At 42.7% G+C, this 21,665-nt stretch overlaps 1 protein-coding gene across 1 annotated transcript; it reads right to left on the bottom strand.

Annotated features, from left to right (window-relative positions):
• Positions 1-468: 468 nt before the first annotated feature.
• On the bottom strand, positions 469-21,613 carry LOC138964532 (scavenger receptor class F member 1-like). The gene is made up of 6 exons (XM_070336521.1): positions 21,464-21,613; positions 21,011-21,166; positions 19,203-19,346; positions 14,427-14,579; positions 13,487-13,594; positions 469-1,239 (listed from the first exon to the last, which is right to left on the bottom strand). Exons 1-6 carry the CDS (start codon positions 21,552-21,554, stop codon positions 1,157-1,159), a joined length of 735 nt encoding a protein of 244 aa, XP_070192622.1. The 5' UTR covers positions 21,555-21,613; the 3' UTR covers positions 469-1,156.
• Positions 21,614-21,665: the final 52 nt, after the last annotated feature.

The raw sequence follows: 21,665 nt of genomic DNA, 5'->3' as shown, positions 1-21,665 counted from the left end.
CACTAAGAACAATCAATAAAACTGTGATGCAGACTCAACCGCGCTTGTTTAAGCCCTTCAGCACGTTGCAAATGGCAATCTTGATTTCACTGCCTACTGTACAACGTTGTCTGTAGTTCTATCGTCCTTCGCCAGAACTAAGAAGACGTCTGCACGGAGACTCGTGAGCAAGGCAGGGAATCACGCATCACAGGAAACAAAAATCTTGAGATCTTGCCAGAGTGGTGACACCCTGGGAACTACACTGTCTCAGACAAGGTCGGTCCGTGTTAAGGTCCATCATTTTATTTTTTCACCCAAAGACGATAGTCCAAGAGCTCACACGTCTACTGGCCACAAAGAAAGGACAGGTTTGGTCTGCAAAAGGGTCAGGTTGAGAGGGGGAGGGGGTGGGGGAGAGAGAGGGGAGGGGGTGGGGGAGAGAGAGGGGAGGGGGTGGGGGAGAGAGAGGGGAGGGAAGGAGGGAGAGAGCGGGAGGGTGAGGGGGGGGTGAGAAGCAGGGTGAGAGGGAGAGCGAGGGAGGGAGAAGGTCTACAGAAGACTCAATGACCAGCGACACAAAACGATGACCTGAACATGGACAGAAACTTTCTGATTAGTCACTGGACGGTTTGGAATACATGTTATCAAACCATTAGAAACAGAGCAACGAACAACAAACTCTGTACTGTCAAAAGGAGACACAGATATCACAAAGACAGAAGAGAAGGAGGGAAATATGCTGACGCTTGATGTACTTGTTTGAGTGAAAGAAGAGGGGAGCCACATCATATGAGTTATGCATCTTTCTCCTCACGAAGATACAGTTTTAAGAGGGAGCCACATCATGTGAGTTATGCATCTTTCTCCTCACGAGGATACAGTTTTAAGAGGGAGCCACATCATATGAGTTATGCATCTTTCTCCTCACGAAGATACAGTTTTAAGAGGGAGCCACATCATGTGAGTTATGCATCTTTCTCCTCACGAGGATACAGTTTTAAGAGGGAGCCACATCATATGAGTTATGTATCTTTCTCCTCACGAAGATACAGTTTTAAGATGGAGCACAGCAAATAAGAATTTAAGGAAAACAATTATTTCTCAAAGTCCGTTGGGATAGCCTGATCAGAGTCCGTTTTGAGGTCAACAGTAGGAGCCGGCCGTTGGTGAAGGGTTAGTTGATGGCCAGCAGACACACGATGCAAGCCAGCACCAGTGACGTCACAGAGGCAACTACGGCCTTGGCTCCGCTCATGACTGTAGACATAGAAATTGTCAAATATATCAACTTGTCAAAAACATCATTGAATTACTTTTGTTATTTGTGTACCCCAAAAGAACCAGAGTTTGCCTATGTTAATATTTGGTTGATATTTTTGTTAAAAAGATTATTTTCTTAAATACCTAAATTTACATCTTAAAAGACGCAATCTTGAAAAACTACAACTGTGACAAAGAAAGCCACTTTAAACATGCTGCGTTTCAGTATATTTCTGTAAAAAACAAGTGTAAAAATATATTGTCAAATAGTAATGGGCAATACATCCCAAGGCGAGAACTGTAAACAAAGCACACACAAAAACCAGAGAAAAGCTGGGTTTGCAGTCTGTAGCCATAAAGGCAAGAGAAAAAAAGTGAAAACAAGGCACACACGAACAAGATAAGACACATTGTACAGTTTGTTTCTCATTATATGACACATTGTATCGGTCTTTTTCTATTTTATGACACATTGTATCAGTTGTTTTCCATTACATTTAACATTGTACAAGTTGTTTTCCATTACATTTAACATTGTACAAGTTGTTTTCTATTACATAAGATATGTAATGGGCAATACATACGTGAGAGATGTAGCGGAATGTGGGGAAGAAAGATTTAGAAAAGTAGAAGTACTTTCAAACTCCCACACTTGAGTTTTATTGCTAAAAAAACTCAACAACAAACGCAATTCTTTATAGGTGGATTCTACGAAGTATAAATTTCGGTTTATTTTTCTCCTTCTTTGTTGTCTTTAGAAACCAGATAGATGAATGAATGGTGTATCAAAAAAAGAAAAGATTCGAAAAGTTAGGAAAGTTAGTTCATCGCGCACGATTCATATCACACGAGTTCGAGAGACACAGAACAAGCACGTCTGTTTTTTCCCTTAGTGTTACTTAAATTAGTTCTGAAGAACTGGTTCGCCTGACGGTCTGAAGATGACGAAAAGGTCTATCCCAGTTGAAACCATGCTTGCTCGTGACTCGTTGGTTTTCCCCATCCAGTTCATGTTCTTTGAAGTGTTCGGTAAATATACTCTGCCTCGACGTCCTTGGACATCTTCACCCAGAACCCGGAACCCGGAACGTCTGCAATTAACAAACCTTGGTTCAGCTCTATAATTGGTTCATACAATCATAGAACTTACTGAGTGGTTTGTTCTGCGGCTGGTCTGGTCCTTCTCCCATCGCAGTGACCAGCTAAACAAAATAAAACAACTGAGCCCAAAGTGCTCTAATCCAAACGTTCAAGTTGCCGCCACATCACGGCTTCCACTTGCACAACAACTACATAACACGATACATGCATCATATTACGATATTACAGAACAACAAGAAAATATTTGCGGTAACGACTTGACCGTTGCGAAATCTCCCGGCTGGCCATTTGGTTACCAGCTGAGTTGACTGCGCAGGCGAAAATCGGAAAGGCTTTGGCAAGCTTGACTTGAATGAGCTACTCACCCTTCGACGTAAGTTATCCTGCTATTAATGTGACACGCGTCGCATGCTGTTTCTTGACCAGCGAATTAAGACGTTCGTCAGCCTGCCCGTGCGCCTGTCCTCGTGTCTCAACGCAGAATCCCAGATCGCTGTTGACCTGCCTCCTGATAATTGGCTGCGCCATACGTGACGCGAGAGACTTTTCACACGTCACTAAAGAAGACCCTCACGCGCCGTCTCCTTCTGGTCTCGGTACCTTCATGCGCCGTCAGGTCTCGGTTAAATCGGATAAATATTATTGACTAAACATGACTAAACACTGCAAACCACTGCAATACACAAACTTATTTTCTTCTTCTTCTTCAGCGTTCCAGAAATTCTGGTGACGTGTGAGCTCGTTTGCCCATTTGGGACTTATTTTCTGAATCGCGTTCCTCGACAAAGGCCCCCCCTTCTGAAGCGAAAACTAGTTTTAGCTCTTTCTCAGACAAAAAGTTTTATTTCATTTAACTCTGAAAATACTCCACCTCCTTTCCACTTGCTATCCTATTCATCTCTGGAAGCTCCACCACCTCTCAGTTTACTACTACTCAAAAAGTCAGCTCAGACATTGTCTTTGCCTGGAATCACTTTGAGGGTGAAAGAGTGTTGTTGGAGCTGCAAAGCCCATCTCATAAGCCTGCCGTTTTCAGTTTTTGACTTCTGCAAGTACTGGAGTGGTTGGTGATCAGTTTCAATCACGAACTGCTCGGCGTACAAATACTGCTCGAATCTTTTCACTCCCCAAAGCACCCCGAGACACTCCTTTTCTATGGTCGAGTAGTTTCTTTCGGCGCTGTTCAGTTTTTTTGCTTGCGTAAGCCACCGGGTGCAAGTTGCCACCTTGCTCTTGCAGTAGAACTGCTCCTAACGCTTCGTTGGATGCGTCTGTACGTAACACGTACTGTTTGCTATTGTCCGGCAGTATCAGAATGGGTTTGCTGATCAGACACTGTTTCAGAGTCGTGAAAGCAGTTTCACACTCTTTGGTCCAGACTATCTTCTCTGGCTGATCTTTCTTTGTGAGGTCTGTGAGGGACGCACTCACGCGAGCAAAGTCAGGCACAAATTTCCGGTAATACCCCGCTAGGCCCAAGAAAGAACGCACCTCTTTCTGTGTACGAGGTTTTTCCGCCCTTCTGATTTTCTCGGTTTTGTCATCGTCTGGGCTTATTTTCCCATGACCGATCCGGTAGTGAAGTTCGCGGAATCCTAGGTGACACTTGGAGGGTTTGGCGGTGAGGCCGACCTCCTCAAGCCTCGCCAACACTGCGTTCAAAGCCTCCAGATGTTGTTCCCAGGTTTTGGTTGCTATCAGGATGTCATCCATGAAGAATTCTACGGCCTCCCTGCCTAACGGATCGAGCAGTTTTCTGACACACCTAGTGAATATGGCACTGGCCGTTTTCAGTCCAAATGGCATTTTTGTCCACTGGTACTGGCCCCCTGGAGTAGAGAAGCTGGTTTTGGCTCTGTCTTTTTCTTTAACGCCCACTTGCCAGTAACCCTTACTCAAATCCAATTTTGAGAAGTACTCTGCCTGCTGCAGACGAGCAAAGATTTGCTCAGCATCCGGAATTGGCTCAGAATCGAACTCGGTGACCTTGTTCAATTTTCTGTAGTCTATACAGAATCTCACTGTACCGTCACGCTTTTGCGTCAGTACAACCGGACTGCTATATGGAGACACGCTAGGTTCGATAACCCCCATCTTTTCCATAGTTTGCACTTCCTTCTTGATTGTTTCCCTCTGTGAGTGAGGAATTGGGTACTGTTTCACACGCACCGGCTCAGAGGTAGACAGTTTGATTTCGCATTCTTCTAGCTGGCATGAGCCTGGCATATCACTCAGAGCTTTCTGGTGACTGCGACACAAGTTACGCAAGTCTTTCTGCTTTTCCACAGATAATTCGGCGTTAATGACCACATCATCCCACTTTTCTTTTGGAGCGAGAGGTATGAGTGGTATCTTGTCGGTGTTCAGCCCACCGTCTTCGCTATCACTCATCTCGTGCATCACAATTGCTACTTCTTCTTCTGCGGGTTCCGCCGATCTCACGGCCGATCTCACGGCCGCTCCGTCGGGAACATCCGACGCGGTTCTTTCCACGTACAACTTCAGCAAGTTGGCGTGGTACACCTTGACCTTGTTTCCCATTTGTACTCTATAGTTGCAAGATCCCACTCTATCAACTATCTTGTAAGGTCCTTTCCAAGTCAGCTGAAGCTTGTTGTGCTTCACGGGTAACAAAATCAAAACTTTGCCACCCTTTGCCAGGTGCCTTTGGCGTGTGTTTTTATCGTACGCCCGTGCGTGTCTGAGCGAGGCTTTGCTCAGGTTTTCCCTGGCTAGAGTGCACGTTTGTTCTATTTTGTTCGAGAGATCGACAATGTGACCTATTGTCGTCCTCAACTCTTCACTGGACTCGTCATCAGTCCAAATCTGCCTGAGTACCTGCATGGGTCCTCGGACCTCTCTCCCGTACAAGAGTTCGAACGGAGAGAACATCAGGCTTTCTTGGGGCACCTCGCGGTATGCAAACAGTAGAGCGGGAATAAATTTATCCCACTCCTTGGGCTGCTCTTGGCACATACGCTTCATCATTGACTTGAGAGTAGAGTTCAGTTTCTCTGTTAACCCATTGGTTTGAGCATGAAACGGACTGGTGCGCAATCCTTTCACCCCTAGCAACCTGTTGACTTCAGTCATGTATCCACCTACAAACTGTCCCCCCTGATCAGTCAACACTTCTTTGGGTAGTCCGAAACGCGTCCACATCTCAAACAGAGCATCCGCGACCGTCTCTGAGCTGATGTCTTTCAGCGGAACGGCCTCCGCGTACCTAGTCGCGTGATCGATCATGGTAAGGATGTACCGATGCCCCCGCGCCGAAGCAGGTAGGATGGGGCCGATGATATCAACACCAACGCGTTCGAAAGGGGTGTTCATCAGCGGGACTTTCTGGAGGGGTACCTTCCTAGTTGCTCCCTTAGGAGTACTTCTTTGGCAGGCATCACATGATGCACAGTAGCGTCTCACATCTCCGCAGATGCCTGGCCAGAAAAAGTCTCGCCAGATTCTGTCTCTGGTTTTCCTAGCGCCTAAGTGACCTGACATGGGTGAATCATGCGCCAAACCCATCACTTCGTCCCTAAACTTTTTAGGCACCACCACCTGCTTGTATTCTGTATCTTTGGACGAGTAGACCCTGTACAGAATATCCTTCTTCCATACGTAACGAGTCCCTGTTTTGATCTTCTGGTCTGCGACCGCGCGAGCCTTGACCAAGTCAGGGTCGTTTCGTTGCTCAGCTTTCAGATCATCAGGTTTGATCTGCCCTATCAGAGTTTCCTTGGGAATAACCTTCACTGGCTTTTCCTTGCTTTTTGCTTCTTGCTGTCGAGTGACTACGGGAGCACAAGTCTCCGCTCTTGCTCGGAACAAAGGCACCCCTGTCTCGACATTTTGACTATCGGTCCTCACGTTACCGATCAACACCGGATGCACCGGCCTATCCATCACCAACACCTTGGTAATGCCACTGAAAAATGGAGTTCGCATCTCCACTTCAGCTATCGGGAGCTCTCTAGTCACACGGGAATCGGCTAACACTACTCTCTTTGCTTCGCCCGTGTACTTCTCCCTCGGAACTATCTCGCTGTCCACAATGATAGCGGAAGCTCCCGTATCCCTTATCGCTCTCACCGTCTTGCCTTCGACGGTAGCTTCACACTGCGGCTCAAACACGAGGTTACAGCATTTCTCACATACTGTGGGTGGTTCCTGAACGTCCACCGCTGCCAATGTGATCGTTGATGCAGAGCTAGGCTTATTGTTGGGTTTGCTCTTAGGACACTGACGCGCCAGGTGAGGTCCGCCACATAGAAAACAACCGCTGGGACCCGACCTCTGTCCCTCCGATGCGTTGCCGAACCTGAAGTTATCTGTTCTCACGTTCGCGGGGGGTTTGGATCCCCGTTGGCTTGGTTATGCACTGTTTTGGGTGGATTAGGGATCGCCCGGCGATGTTCCGATTCGCGCGACTCCTCGTACACGCGCGCGTGTTTGAGCGCCTCATCGACATTGATCGGGTTACGCTCCCGCACGAACCGAGCTTGTTCAAAGGGTAGCCATTCTAGAAACCTTTCCATGATGATCAGACTTTTTGGGTCATGTGCTTTACCCTCTCTCTTTGCTAGCTCCACCCACCTGTCAAAATACAGTTGAATCCTCGTCAACCCTTCCTTTGCGCTTTCCCCAGCCTCTTTCTTGGCGCCCCTAAACTTTTTCCGGTACGCCTCTGATGTCAGCTGGAACTTTTCCAGAATAGCGGCCTTTACCGTGTTGTAGACCTTTGCCTCTTCATCTGACAATCTGGCATATGCCTCGCGTGCTTTGCCTTTGAGTTGGCAGCCTAGTCGCGCTCCCCAATCATCATCATCCCATTTCGAGATTTTTGCTACCCTTTCGAATTGACGAAAGTATGCCTCGAGATCATCTTTATCATCCAGATATGGTAGCTTCAATTTGATTGATTTCTCAAGCCCGGGACCAGCATCGTTGCCTAACTCGCGAGCGTTCTGGTTGCGGTTGCCTTCAGCTTGATTCTGCAACTCGATACGACGCAGTTCGAAGTCTCGCTCTTCGCGCCTATCTTCTCTCTCTGCCGCGATCCTACGCTCTTCAGCCTGGAGAGCTTCTCTCCGTCTCCTCTCCTCCAACTCCAGGTTATCTTTTCTCTTCTTCTCCTCCAGCTCCTCGAGCCGGCGTTTTTCGATATACTCTGCTAAGGGTTTACCTGATAAGCCTAGTACGTTGCCGTCACGCTGGTATGCCACTAGAGGCGAGTCCACCTCTGCTACCTGACGTGGGCGGGGCATGTTTACTCTACTCTAGAATAAATGTCACTAAGGTTTACCTGTAGGAGAAAAAAAAGATCACTAGATACCTCGCCTCAGACAATCTTAGTTCGTCCCAGACGATACAAGGTTTGACTGTTGTAGCCGTAGACTAACCTCGACACTCTGTTAGACAATACCCTACTTCTAACGAAAGTGACCTTGACTCCAAGCCAAGCTGCTAACTACTGCTACTTATGTTGATTGTGACCCCGACCCTGTCGTAGATTACCAATACAACATTTCAGCTGCACTAATTCACACTGATTAGTTACAACCGCCACGGAGTATAGACTTTACTTTGAACCTTAGAACCAAGAAGCTAAACTCGATTTAAATTAGTCCTAACACCACCTCACTCTGGTTATGTTGACTCAATTTAAATCTCTACTCTACTAGGTTAGTCGTAGTCTCAACTACTCCGAATTGGTACGACCTAACTTAGTTCACTGATCTAACTTCTACTCAAGTTAGATCCAGTTACCTGTTGAACCTCGTTCAACCTAAAAGAGCTTGGGTTCAGTTCGACTAGTACTTTACCGTTATCTTCAAAAGATGTAGGGTGAAAGAAATATAATTTAGAGTGCTGCTGTTGCCGTCCAATCCTCGCCCGAGCAGTCGCCGCTTTCTTGTGTTAGCTTACTAATCTACTCAAGATTAACTAACATACATGTATAGCTTCTCTAGTCTACTCAAGACTAACTATCATGCATAAGAAACAGACGTGCTGTGCTGCGATGGGGTAAGGATAGACAACCTCCGCGCACCTACAAAAATTTGCGTTGTTGGCCACACAGAAAAAAAATAAGATCTAGCTCATAAAATCGTATCCCGGACACGAGCCCCCACTGTAGCGGAATGTGGGGAAGAAAGATTTAGAAAAGTAGAAGTACTTTCAAACTCCCACACTTGAGTTTTATTGCTAAAAAAACTCAACAACAAACGCAATTCTTTATAGGTGGATTCTACGAAGTATAAATTTCGGTTTATTTTTCTCCTTCTTTGTTGTCTTTAGAAACCAGATAGACTTTGCATGGATGAATGGTGTATCAAAAAAGAAAAGATTCGAAAAGTTAGGAAAGTTAGTTCATCGCGCACGATTCATATCACACGAGTTCGAGAGACACAGAACAAGCACGTCTGTTTTTTTTCCTTTGTGTTACTTAAATTAGTTCTGAAGAACTGGTTCGCCTGACGGTCTGAAGATGACGAAAAGGTCTATCCCAGTTGAAACCATGCTTGCTCGTGACTCGTTGGTTTTCCCCATCCAGTTCATGTTCTTTGAAGTGTTCGGTAAATATACTCTGCCTCGACGTCCTTGGACATCTTCACCCAGAACCCGGAACCCGGAACGTCTGCAATTAACAAACCTTGGTTCAGCTCTATAATTGGTTCATACAATCATAGAACTTACTGAGTGGTTTGTTCTGCGGCTGGTCTGGTCCTTCTCCCATCGCAGTGACCAGCTAAACAAAATAAAACAACTGAGCCCAAAGTGCTCTAATCCAAACGTTCAAGTTGCCGCCACATCACGGCTTCCACTTGCACAACAACTACATAACACGATACATGCATCATATTACGATATTACAGAACAACAAGAAAATATTTGCGGTAACGACTTGACCGTTGCGAAATCTCCCGGCTGGCCATTTGGTTACCAGCTGAGTTGACTGCGCAGGCGAAAATCGGAAAGGCTTTGGCAAGCTTGACTTGAATGAGCTACTCACCCTTCGACGTAAGTTATTCTGCTATTAATGTGACATGCGTCGCATGCTGTTTCTTATGGCAATCCGAATGGTGCAAATGTCCCTTCTAGCTCTTGATGTCTAAATAACGCATTATTTAGCTAAATAACGCGTTATTTAGCTAAACAATGCTTTATTTAACTATATCATGCATTATTTAGCTAAATAATGCATTGTTTAACTTAAACAATGCATTATTTACAGATACAGAAAAAAGAGAGCACAAAGCACTAAACAATGCATTGTTTAGCATAAATAATAGATTGTGTCTGTAAATAACTCATTATTTATAAATAATTACGCGTTTTTTCTAAACAATATATTATATGTAAATAAAGTGTTATTTAGATAAATAAAATATTATTTAAATAAATAAAATATTATTTAGATAAATAAAATATTATTTGGATAAATAAAATATTGTATGTAAATAAAATATTATTTAGATAAATAAAATATTATTTAGATAAATAAAATATTATTTAGATAAATAATTTATTATTTACTGTTTTTGCCTTGAAATAGTATTATTACGCTAAATAATGCTTTATATAGCTATATAATAGGTTTCCGCTATATAATTCATGATTTGGTAAATAATACATTATATACCGTAAATAAAATATTATTTACCGTAAACAATATTCATTGTTTAGCGCAGTGCATCGAAGCCGATATTTCTCTTGTTGTTTTTTACCACGTGTTTCCGTGGATCCACGAGAGCTCTGTTGATTCTCAAACTGACCAATCAGACAACTAGCATCTGTCTCGGCGTACTAAAGCTACATCCGCTTCGCTTCCGACCATCTTCTTGTCAGGTGGCTAACTTCAACTGATGGTACAACAGCAGCAATTTAGTTCGCAGTCGTTCATTCTCCATGTCCAGATGTAAAAGATGTTCCCCCATAAAACTTTAAAATACGAACCCTTTGCAGTGCCAGTTCCTGGACAACCGCTGTAGTTAGAGTTCTGATCAATTCAGCGGGAACGTTCCCTTGTGCTTGTGTAGCCATCTTGATTACATTTGGATTGGATTGGATTGGATTGGATTGGATTGGATAAGATTTACAGTTCAGTGAGGTTACCCTCATGGAAATTCGGCGGGCTGCTTTCTCCCCGGGGAAAGCGAGCTGCCATACATACGGCGCTACCCATATATTTTTTTTCCTGCATGCGTGTATTCATGTTTCCTGAGACTTAATGCCGTGTGGGATGGATTTTTTTTTTTTTTACTTTATTCCAAGTCCCAGGGGTATTTGATCGACATTTTTATCTATGCCTATACAATTTTGCCAGGAAAGACCCTTTTGTCAATCGTGGGATCTTTAACGTGCACACCCCAATGTAGTGTACACGAAGGGACCTCTATGCTTGGCGCTGGTGGACAATATTCATTTTTTTGGCCAAAAACACACTTTTTTGGCCAAAAATGTACGTTTTTGACCAAGAAAGTGTGTTTTGGGCCAAAAACATGTTTTGGCCAAAACTTTTGAGTGCAAAGTTTTGGCCAAAAAATATTTGGCCAAATCTAAAACATTTGGCCAAATCTTTGCACTCAAAAGTTTTGGCCAAAAGCCTTTTTTGGCCAAAAATGTACGTTTTTGACCAAGAAAGTGTGTTTTTGGCCAAAAACATGTTTTGGCCAAAACTTTTGAGTGCCAAGTTTTGGCCAAAAAATATTTGGCCAAATCTAAAACATTTGGCCACATCTTCACTTTTTTGGCCAAATGTTTTAGATTTGGCTAAATATTTTTTGGCCAAAACTTTTGCATTGAAAGTTTTGGCCCAAAATTTTTTTTTGGCCAAAACTTCATTTTTTGGCCAAATCTTTGAGTACCCCTTGGCGCTGATGGACAATATTCATTTTTTTGGCCAAAAACGCCAGTTTTGGCCAAAAAAGCAAAGTTTTGGCCAAAAAAGTATAGTTTTGGCCAAAAACGCATGTTTTGGCCAAAAAAGCAAAGTTTTGGCCCAAAAAGCAAAGCTTTGGCCAAAAAAGCAAAGTTTTGTCCAAAAAAGTATAGTTTTGACCAAAAACGCCAGTTTTGGCCCAAAAAGTGCGTTTTTGGCCAAAAAAGTGAATATTGTCCTCCAGCACCACGTACATTTTTGGCCAAAAAAGCAAAGTTTTGGCCAAAAAAGTATAGTTTTGGCCAAAAACGCAAGTTTTGGCCAGAAACGCCAGTTTTGGCCAAAAAAGCAAAGTTTTGGCCAAAAAAGCTAAGTTTTGGCAAAAAAAGCAAAGTTTTGGCCAAAAAGTATAGTTTTGGCCAAAAATGCCAGTTTTGGCCAAAAACGCCAAAAAAGCAAAGTTTTGGCCAAAAAAAGATTTGGCCAAAAAAGTGAATATTGTCCACCAGCGCCAGCAAATACAAAAGATTTGGCCAAAAAAAGATTTGGCCAAACAAAAAAAGATTTGGCCAAAAAAGTGAAGATTTGGCCAAATCTTTTTTGTTTGGCCAAATCTTTTTTTGGCCAAATCTTTTTATGGCAGAAGTTTGGCCAAATCTCCCGTTTTAGCTAACAAAAACAGTTTTGGCCAAAACTTTTACATAGAAAGTTTTGGCCAAAAAAAGTTATAGCCAAATCTATTTTATTTGGCCAAATGTATGGGTTTTTTGGCCAAATCTTTGTCATTTTTGGCCAAAACTGGCGTTTTTGGCCAAAAAAGTGAATATTGTCCACAAGCGCCAAGCATATATAGACCTCGGTTTTTCGTCTCATCCGAAAGACTAGCACTTGAACCCACCATCTAGATTAGGAAAGGGGGGAGAAAATTGCGGCCTGACCCAGGCCTGAACACGCAACCTCTCGCTTCCGAGCGCAAGTGCGTTACCACTCGGCCACCCAGTCCCTTGGCGGAACCGGATGTGGAGTACCGGATACTGGGTTTGCCAAGACAGTGGAGAATCAACAGCGCTCTCTCGGATCCACGGAAACACGTGGAAAAAAACAACAAGAGAAAAAACGGCTTCGCGATGCGCTAAACAATGAATTGTTTACGGTATATAATATTTTATTTACGGTATATAATGTATTATTTACCAAATCATGAATTATATAGCGGAAACCTATTATATAGCTATATAAAGCATTATTTAGCGTAATAATACTATTTCAAGGCAAAAACAGTAAATAATAAATTATTTATCTAAATAATAAATTATTTATCTAAATAATAAATTATTTATCTAAATAATATTTTATTTATCTAAATAATATTTTATTTAGATAAATAATATTTTATTTACATATAATATTTTATTTATCTAAATAATATTTTATTTATCTAAATAATATTTTATTTATCTAAATAATATTTTATTTATCTAAATAACACTTTATTTACATATAATATATTGTTTAGAGAAAACGCGTAATTATTTATAAATAATGAGTTATTTACAAACACAATCTCTTATTTATGCTAAACAATGCATTATTTAGTGCTTTGGGCTCTCTTTTTTCTGTATCTGTAAATAATGCATTGTTTAAGTTAAACAATGCATTATTTAGCTAAATAATGCATGATATAGTTAAATAAAGCATTGTTTAGCTAAATAACGCGTTATTTAGCTAAATAATGTGTTATTTAGACATCAAGAGCTAAAAGGGACATTTGCACCATTCGGATTGCCATAGTTTGTTGACCAGCGAATTAAGACGTTCGTCAGCCTGCCCGTGCGCCTGTCCTCGTGTCTCAACGCAGAATCCCAGATCGCTGTTGACCTGCCTCCTGATAATTGGCTGCGCCATACGTGACGCGAGAGACTTTTTACACGTCACTAAAGAAGACTCTCACGCGCCGTCTCCTTCTGGTCTCGGTACCTTCATGCGCCGTCTCCTTCCGGTCTCGGTTAAATCGGATAAATATTATTGACTAAACATGACTAAACACTGCAAACCACTGCAATACACAAACTTATTTTCTGAATCGCGTTCCGCGACAAGAGACACCACTGATGAGATAACAATATTGTTCAAACCACTCAGCAAACCTAACTTTCGATCGCAGTTCAATATTTAAGAAAGCAACTCGTGTAAATCTGCTACGACACAGCAAGCCATGTAGTATTCTCTGTGTACAATAGTTTTTGTTTTATTTAGACTTACCGCATCTTCCATCCACCTGCATTGAGCAGACTGCGCCGGCGGACTCACAGGTCCCCTTGGTGCCCTTAGTCATCGTGGTGCATTTACCTCCAAGCTTGTTTGCCAGGGCTGAAAGACCAAATCGTGGGGTACTGAGACGAGTTTACATCACTACCGAGACATTGCCTTTCAAAGTGATACGAAAACAGACCTGACAGAAATGGCTTCTGTAAACATGGTAGATGTCGAGTACTTTGAAAACAAAACTTTGCTTAATTATATCGCAGTGTTGGAGAAATGTGTGGCGAATGAGACCAAGGGAGACAGTGACCGGGGTGGGAGGTGGCGGGGGGGGGGGGGGGGGGGGGCGGGAGGGGGGGGGGGGGTAGAGAGTGAATTGGAAATGAAAACAAGAAATGAAATGGCTACTAAATCTCCCCCTCATCAACCAATACCAGCCCATTTCCCCGGTCCACAATCGCATGCTTTTCTTAGAAAATTAATTGTTGTAAATCTTTCTCTCTCTCTCTCTCTCTCTCTCTCTCTCTCTCTCTCTCTCTCTCTCTCTCTCTCTCTCTCTCTCTCTCTCTCTCTTCTCTCTCTCTCTCTCTCTCTCTCTCTCTCTCTCTCTCTCTCTCTCTCTTAAGCACACACACAAACACACACACACACACACACAGACACACACACACACACACACTGACACACACACACTGACACACAAACACACACAAACTGACACACAAACACACACATACTCACATACACACACACACACACACACACAACACATAAACACTCACACACACACACACACACACACACACACACACACACACACACACACACACACACAGCACTATCGTTACCCTTGACCCTCTGCGTGTTAAGCGTTAAAGGTTCATCTTGTCAAAAAACAATATGTGGAAGTGCTAGATGTCGGTGTACTCCAATGACTCACCGCAACCACTCCCGGAGTATCCATCATAGGTAGCTTTACACGTGCAAAATCCGCCTGTTAACGCTGGGCCGCATTCGGCGTTGGCGTCTACACATGTCCCTTTCGTGTTGATCGTGGCTGTTGTGCAGCTCCCTCCAAATGTGTTGTCGGCGACTTAACACACCAAACGGCAGAACAATTTGAGAAAAGATGTGAGTATCTGCTTTGCAACACTGAACATGAATTGTGTAATTGATCTATGTGTCTATACATCCGTAAAGATTAAGGGAGAGAGAGAGAGAGAGAGAGAGAGAGAGAGAGAGAGAGAGAGAGAGAGAGAGAGACAGAGACAGAGACAGAGAGAGACAGAGAGAGACAGAGAGACTCAGACTCAGACTCAGACTCAGAACTTTATTACAAAAGGATAAAGGTTTTAGGCAAAGCCTATTCTTCCAACCTGTCCTTTAAACAACACATAAAGACAGACGCACATTACAAATATAAATTCAATCATATAAAATACAGAAATACATTGTACAGAATGCAACACAATGTGCATTTAAGGAATTACCTAAGGAGAACTCAAAAAATTACAAAATTACATTGATATAGTTATACCTTTCATTTGGGAATAAGTTGCTCCGATCAGCTACACATCCGTTAACATTAGTACAAAATGTTTAACAAAATAACAATCGAACAAGACATTTCATTCACGAATGATGTGTGAACGTGACTGTCTCTTAAACATTTTCACTGAAGTTGCATTTCTTATCTGTTGGGGTAAGGAGTTCCAGAGAAACGCTCCCGAGAAGGCTAAACTCGATTTGTAGAGGTCTATGCGAGGTATAGGAGGGATGATTTTTTGGGACCCATATCTTTTTGTGGCATGTTTGAAATGTGATTGCAAATATTTAGGACAGTCGTCATTTAGAATTTTATACATGAACACAGCCTTGTTTAACGTCAACTGATCTTTCAAGGGGAGGAAATTCAAGAGCTTTAGTTTATCATCCGTGGACCTATTCAAATCATGCAGAATAAGTTTTGCAGCTCGGCGATGCAGGGAATTGAGTCTTTTTAAATGAACATCACTGCAGTTATCCCAAAGTGTCGATGCAAAGTTTATATGAGGCATTATGTGGGCGTAATAGAACATTTTGAGTGCTGCAGAATCAGCGTAATGCCTTAATTTTGATAACAGGTACACATTTTTTTTATACTAGTTTGCAAATATTACTCAAATGAGTTTGCCATTTCAACTCTTGATCAATGGTAACACCCAATAATCTATGTTCCCTAACTTGCTGCACTTGAGTTGAACCAACTGACAGTTGTAATTGTAAAGGACTTAATTGAGAGAAAGAGGGAGACAGACAGTGAGACAGAGAAGGGAGGAGCAGACAGGAAGGTAGGGCAAGGTTGCCTAATATGGACCACTTCCTCGTGTGGACCACCTCTTTCTGACAAACTTACGGTGCTAGAGCGCTTAAAACAATTTTATTCACTGTATTCACCACCCTGGATAACTTGCACATGTCAAACAGTCGCAGAAACACAAATCTCAAAACCGTTATGCTCTTTTTACATTTAGTCAAGTTTTGACTAAATGTTTTAACATAGAGGGGGAATTCTTTCTTTCTTTCTTTCTTTATTTATTTGGTGTTTAACGTCGTTTTCAACCACGAAGGTTATATCGCGACGGGGAAAGGGGGGAGATGGGATAGAGCCACTTGTCAATTGTTTCTTGTTCACAAAAGCACTAATCAAAAATTTGCTCCAGGGGCTTGCAACGTAGTACAATATATTACCTTACTAGGAGAATACAAGTTTCCAGTACAAAGGACTTAACATTTCTAATTACATACTGCTTGACTAAAGAGGGGGAATCAAGACGAGGGTCGTGGTGTATGTGTGTGTGTGTGTGTGTGTGTGTGTGTGTGTGTGTGTGTGTGTGTGTGTGTGTGTGTGTATGTGTGTGTGTGTGTGTGTGCGTGTGTGCGTGTGCGTGTGTGTGTGTGTGTGTGTGTCTACATGTGTCTGTGTGTGTGTAGAGCGATTCAGAGTAAACTACTGGACCGATCTTTATGAAATTTTACATGAGACTTCCTGGGAATGATATCCCAAGACTTTTTTTCTTTTTGTCGATAAATGTCTGATGACGTCATATCCGGCATTTTGTAAAAGTTGAGGAGGCAGCTTGACTAAATGTTGTATTTTCGCCTTACGCGACTTGCTTTAAACACAGCGTTCACTCTAAATTTGACGCTTACAACGGACTAGTTTCTGTCCACAACCAAACCAGCTGCTGTGATCACACTAACATTGCTAAAACTGTATTTGTTACATTTAAGCAGTGTTGACCCGTTTGTTTTTAACTGCAACCAGAAAATAATAGCAATATTGACCACCTTTTAACAGCTAAAATAAAATGAAAGCTAAAGGCTGGTTTTATAAATTGATTAAGAATTAGGAATTGTGTACAGAATGATTTATTCATGCATGATTTAGTGAGGCGCTTAGAACTGTTTTAGGATTTGAACCATATTATATAAATATCCTCATTATTATAATTATTAAGTAGCTTGCTGAAAATAACCTATACCTCGCCCTCGAGCTTTCCAAACAATATTAGTTTGATAAGTTGATAATTTCATTTATATTCTCTCTGTTTTTGATAATTTTGTTTAGTTTCCTGGTGTTCTTCAAATTGAAACAGATAGTTCTAAAGCATATTTGAATTAGTCTGAATTGCACACTAAGCCGTATCATGTTATTTTGAAGTTAAGGAGGCTCTTTACAGTGATTCGTGAAGGCCTCTACACAGGTTCATATTAGGCGCCCAGGCTCCTAATATAGACCATTTGTGAATGTTTCTGTATTTAATTTTTGTTGAATGTCTACCAAAGGTTATTCGCTCTAATCAACGGTTGACTATAAAGAAAAGGACTGTCAAACAACCAGTAAAACTCTTCGCAAGAAAACAAGCTAGCTATCAGCACAAAAACACTAAAAGGGATCATATTAGGCAGCCTTCTCCTAACGAGAAGGAAGGTACCCCCACCCCTTGCCTTTATTCGAATCCTCCGAGTGAAATGGCGGTCAGTCAAAAAACACTAGTGGTCGTTATCCCCGGCGTTGGATTGATCAGTATAACAAGAACATCCAGTGACGGGATAAACTTATTTCAAACGTGTGATCGACAAGAAGACGAAAACTTGGAAATACAAGACTATTAGATCTGCTGTTGTTGTTGGAGCTACTGATCAGGAAATGGATACTACTGCACGAGCTGGTAAGAAACTATTATTATTTCGTCGACTTGTGACAGGCGCCATGGGAAGTAACTCCAACAAAGAGCAGGGTGGCCGTTCCAAAGACGAGAACGGTGTCACGGTGTGTCAACTGATTCCGTTGATACACCGGATGTTTCCGTTCGTACGCAGGATGTTTTCGTTCATACAGCCTCATTTGCGGCACTTGCTTGGGGAAAAAACGTGGCGGTAAGTCGTGTTGGCTGCGCACTTTTGTGATATTGCAAGAATTAGGTGGCTAATTAGTTGGGCTATGTGTACGGAATCTGCATGTTTTCAAAAGACAAGTGATTGTTCAAAAGCCATGGGATCTATAAACTTCTGTTCAAGCGAAATGTCGTTTGTTTGTTTGTTTGTTTGTTTGTTTGTTTGTTTGTTTGTTTCTTTGCTTAACGCCCAGCCCACCACGAAGGGTGATATCAGGGCGGAGCGAAATGTCGTAACAGGCAATGGTTTTGGGGATCATGTGCAAATCCGGGGTCAGATTTGATAACAGAGCGAGAAAAACAAGAACATGTAAAACCAATCAGGCAATTCTGCCACGTTTGGCCCGCGTCTGTAATCATGAGGATTACTAGCACCTTGGTACTTATCGTACACATAGCCCAACCAATTAGCTACCTAATTCTTGCAATATCACAAAAGTGCGCTGCCCACACTACTTGCCGCCACGTTTTTTCCCCAAGCAAGTGCAGAAAATAAGGCTGTATGAACGGAAACATCTTGCGTACGAACGGAAACATCCGGTGTATCAACGGAATCAGTTGACACACCGTGGGTGTTGTTTACCCGCCTCCCCCACCCCCCTTCCCCCACCCCCCACCTTCCACCACCCCACGTACTTGCAAATCAATGAGTTTTCCAATCGATTTTTCTGTTCTGATTTACCCCTTTGCTTTATTTTATTTTCAACATAGAGTTTGTGGTTGACATCTTTCGTCTTGCTGACGCAACCAGGACTCGTCCGATTCCTCAGAAGATGAGTAAAAAAAAGTCTAATGATTCTTTCTTTCTTTATTTGGTGTTTAACGTCGTTTTCAACCACGAAGGTTATATCGCGACGGGAAAAGGGGGAGATGGGATAGAGCCACTTGTCAATTGTTTCTTGTTCACAAAAGCACTAATCACAAATTTGCTCCAGGGGCTTGCAACGTAGTACAATGTATTACCTTACTGGGAGAATGCAAGTTTCCTGTACAAAGGACTTAACATTTCTTACATACTGCTTGACTAAAATATTTACAAAAATTGACTATATTCTATACAAGAAACACTTAACAAGGGTAAAAAGAGAAACAGAATCCGTTAGTCGCCTCTTACGACATGCTGGGGAGCATCGGGTAAATTCTTCCCCCTAACCCGCGGGGGGTAGTCTAATGATTATGGAACACTCACTTTTGTGCTTTTAAAGTTGCTGCTCAGGTTTTGAAAGGCACGTATGAATCACGTGGTACTTGTGACCAAAACGGTACGTATGACTTACTTTTGGTGCAGGTACCTCCGGCGCTTCCGTCGTAGCCAGCTTTACAGATGCATAGTGAACTTGTACACAAGGCGTTTGCGTCCTCACAGGAAGCCTTTGTGTCGGCAGCACCAATACACGCACCGCCAATTTTATTGTCCGCAACTGAAAACACAACAAAACAAAGACATTCTGTGCTTAATATCAAGCTCTGCAGTCGTAGAGTCGTATGACAGCCAATGCATGGGGCGTTACAATATGCGCATATTCGCAAGGCGAAAGAATCAAGCGCGCTGACCTTTATGTTGTCAGGAGACCCTCCGGTTCCCCGTGTAGGTTGGCCTACCGCTTGGTGATTATTTCAGGGGACATTATTTGCATAAAGAAAAGAGCAAATGCTCAGACACCTCCCTGTCGTCTTACGTAATATGAATCAAAAATAAAACATTTGCTCGTTCAATTCCTAAATCAAATGTTCACTAACAAGCTTTGATTCAGCAAAAATTCAAAGCACAAAAAATGATTATTTCTCATATCCAAAGCTTACATTGTAAATTACGATCACTTTCATCATTACAGTATTTGAGAGAAAATTATAGTTTTGACCCCTCAAAAATGAAATAAAAAGTTTACAAAGCGACCCCCATTTTTATTTAATACCGATTTGTTGGAGTTACTGAGAGAAACATGCTCTGAATCGCTCTACACAGACACACACACATACACATACACCACGACCCTCGTCTCGATTCCCCCTCCATGTTAAAACATTTAGTCAAAACTTGACTAAATGTAATAAAACAGAAGAGTAAATAGTGTGGTTTTATTGACACGCGTGGTTTGCGTAAAGATTTACGTCTAGGGGGGGGGGGGGGGGGGGGGGGGGGCAGTCGTAATGTTACGTTGAACGTTGCCGCGAAATTTGCATTCCGACCCGTTTAAAGGCTGCGCTGTTCGTAAGCTCTGCGCATATAATCATATACGTACAGCCGCTACGTATTCGACAAGATCTCGGCCACTCGAAGCTGACTTACTATTTGGGTTTAACGTCCTCTTAAACGAGTTGGCCTATATTGGGACCTGTATTGGTAATACGCTGAAGATATGGTGTGATACTTTGACACGAACATTCCCTCCGTGGCTGTCTTCTTTGACACACCAGCATTGGGTTTGTCTCGTCAAAGTATCGAAATACGATCATGATAATCAGAGACGAGAGATGATGCAAGCGTGTCTTCGTGTTTTCCAAGCCCTGAGACTCTCCCTGTGAACTTGGGATCTTTGTCGTGCGCATGTGAGCACACGGGGGTGTTCGGACACCGAAGAGAGTCTGCACAAAGTTGACTCCGAGAAATAAATCTATCGTCGAACGTGGGGATCGAACCCACACTAATAGTGACCATGGCTACAAAGCCAGTGCGCTACCAACTGAGCTACGTCCCCCCCCCCCCCCCCCCCGCTACCACTGGAAGCGAGAAGTCCAGTAACTTTAAACTTAAAGCAAACTTGCTACCGACTGAACTTCGACCATGCACGGCCTTTTTCTTCTCAACTGCGGTGTTGCAAAAATCCATGAGGATTTTACACACACACACACACACACACTCACACGAACATACACACACACACACACACACACACACACACACACACACACACACACACACACACACACACACACACATACACACAACCACATACACACACACACACACACACACACACACACTCACACAAACATACACTCACACACACTAACACACTAAACAACTATTAGTGATGCTGAAAGTTATCATTTCTTATAAGTTAAACCTCAAAATCCTACTTACCGCAGCCAGCTCCGTTCGTTCCAGTGTAGCCAGTTTTACAGGCACTACACGTGCCCCCTGTGGTTGCTGAGCACAGAGCGTTTGCATCTTCACAGGATCCTTTTGTATCGGCAGTGTGAGCTGTACAGGAACCTCCAAACTTGTTAGCGGAAACCACTAGAGACAAAAAACATTCATAATATGAACTCGTCCCCAACTTGAACGAAGTCTCTTTTGTGATAGGCGATATCCATTTCCATACGATTTCATAGAAAGACGGGTTTTTTTTAAATTCAGTTGCATATCTACACTGGTAAAATAAACTGTTACTCAGCCGATATGGTAAGAAACTTCTGAACTTCATACTTCCTTATTTGCATTGTGTGTTTTTTAATTTTTAATTTTGCAAACGCGTTCCTATGTTAAGTAAGCGACGGTAAGTAAGCGATCCTACAAGTTGAGCCTCGTACGTACCGCAGCCTGCTCCATCCGTTCCAGTGTAGCCAGTTTTGCAGAGCACGTGCCTGCTGTGGTTGCTGAGCACAGAGCGGATGCATCTGTACATGATCCTTTTGTGTTGACACCATCAGGTGTTGTGCAGGAACCACCCACCACGTTCGCGTCAATCGCTAGAGACAGGACACATTCACAGCATGCATGAGTAGTTCTGTTCGAC

The sequence above is a fragment of the Littorina saxatilis genome, linkage group LG4, assembly GCF_037325665.1.
Source record: "Littorina saxatilis isolate snail1 linkage group LG4, US_GU_Lsax_2.0, whole genome shotgun sequence".
NCBI classification, from domain to species: Eukaryota; Metazoa; Mollusca; class Gastropoda; order Littorinimorpha; family Littorinidae; genus Littorina; species Littorina saxatilis.
The sequence above is the reverse complement of the archived record's forward strand: the minus strand, read 5'-3'. Positions and strand labels throughout refer to the sequence as shown.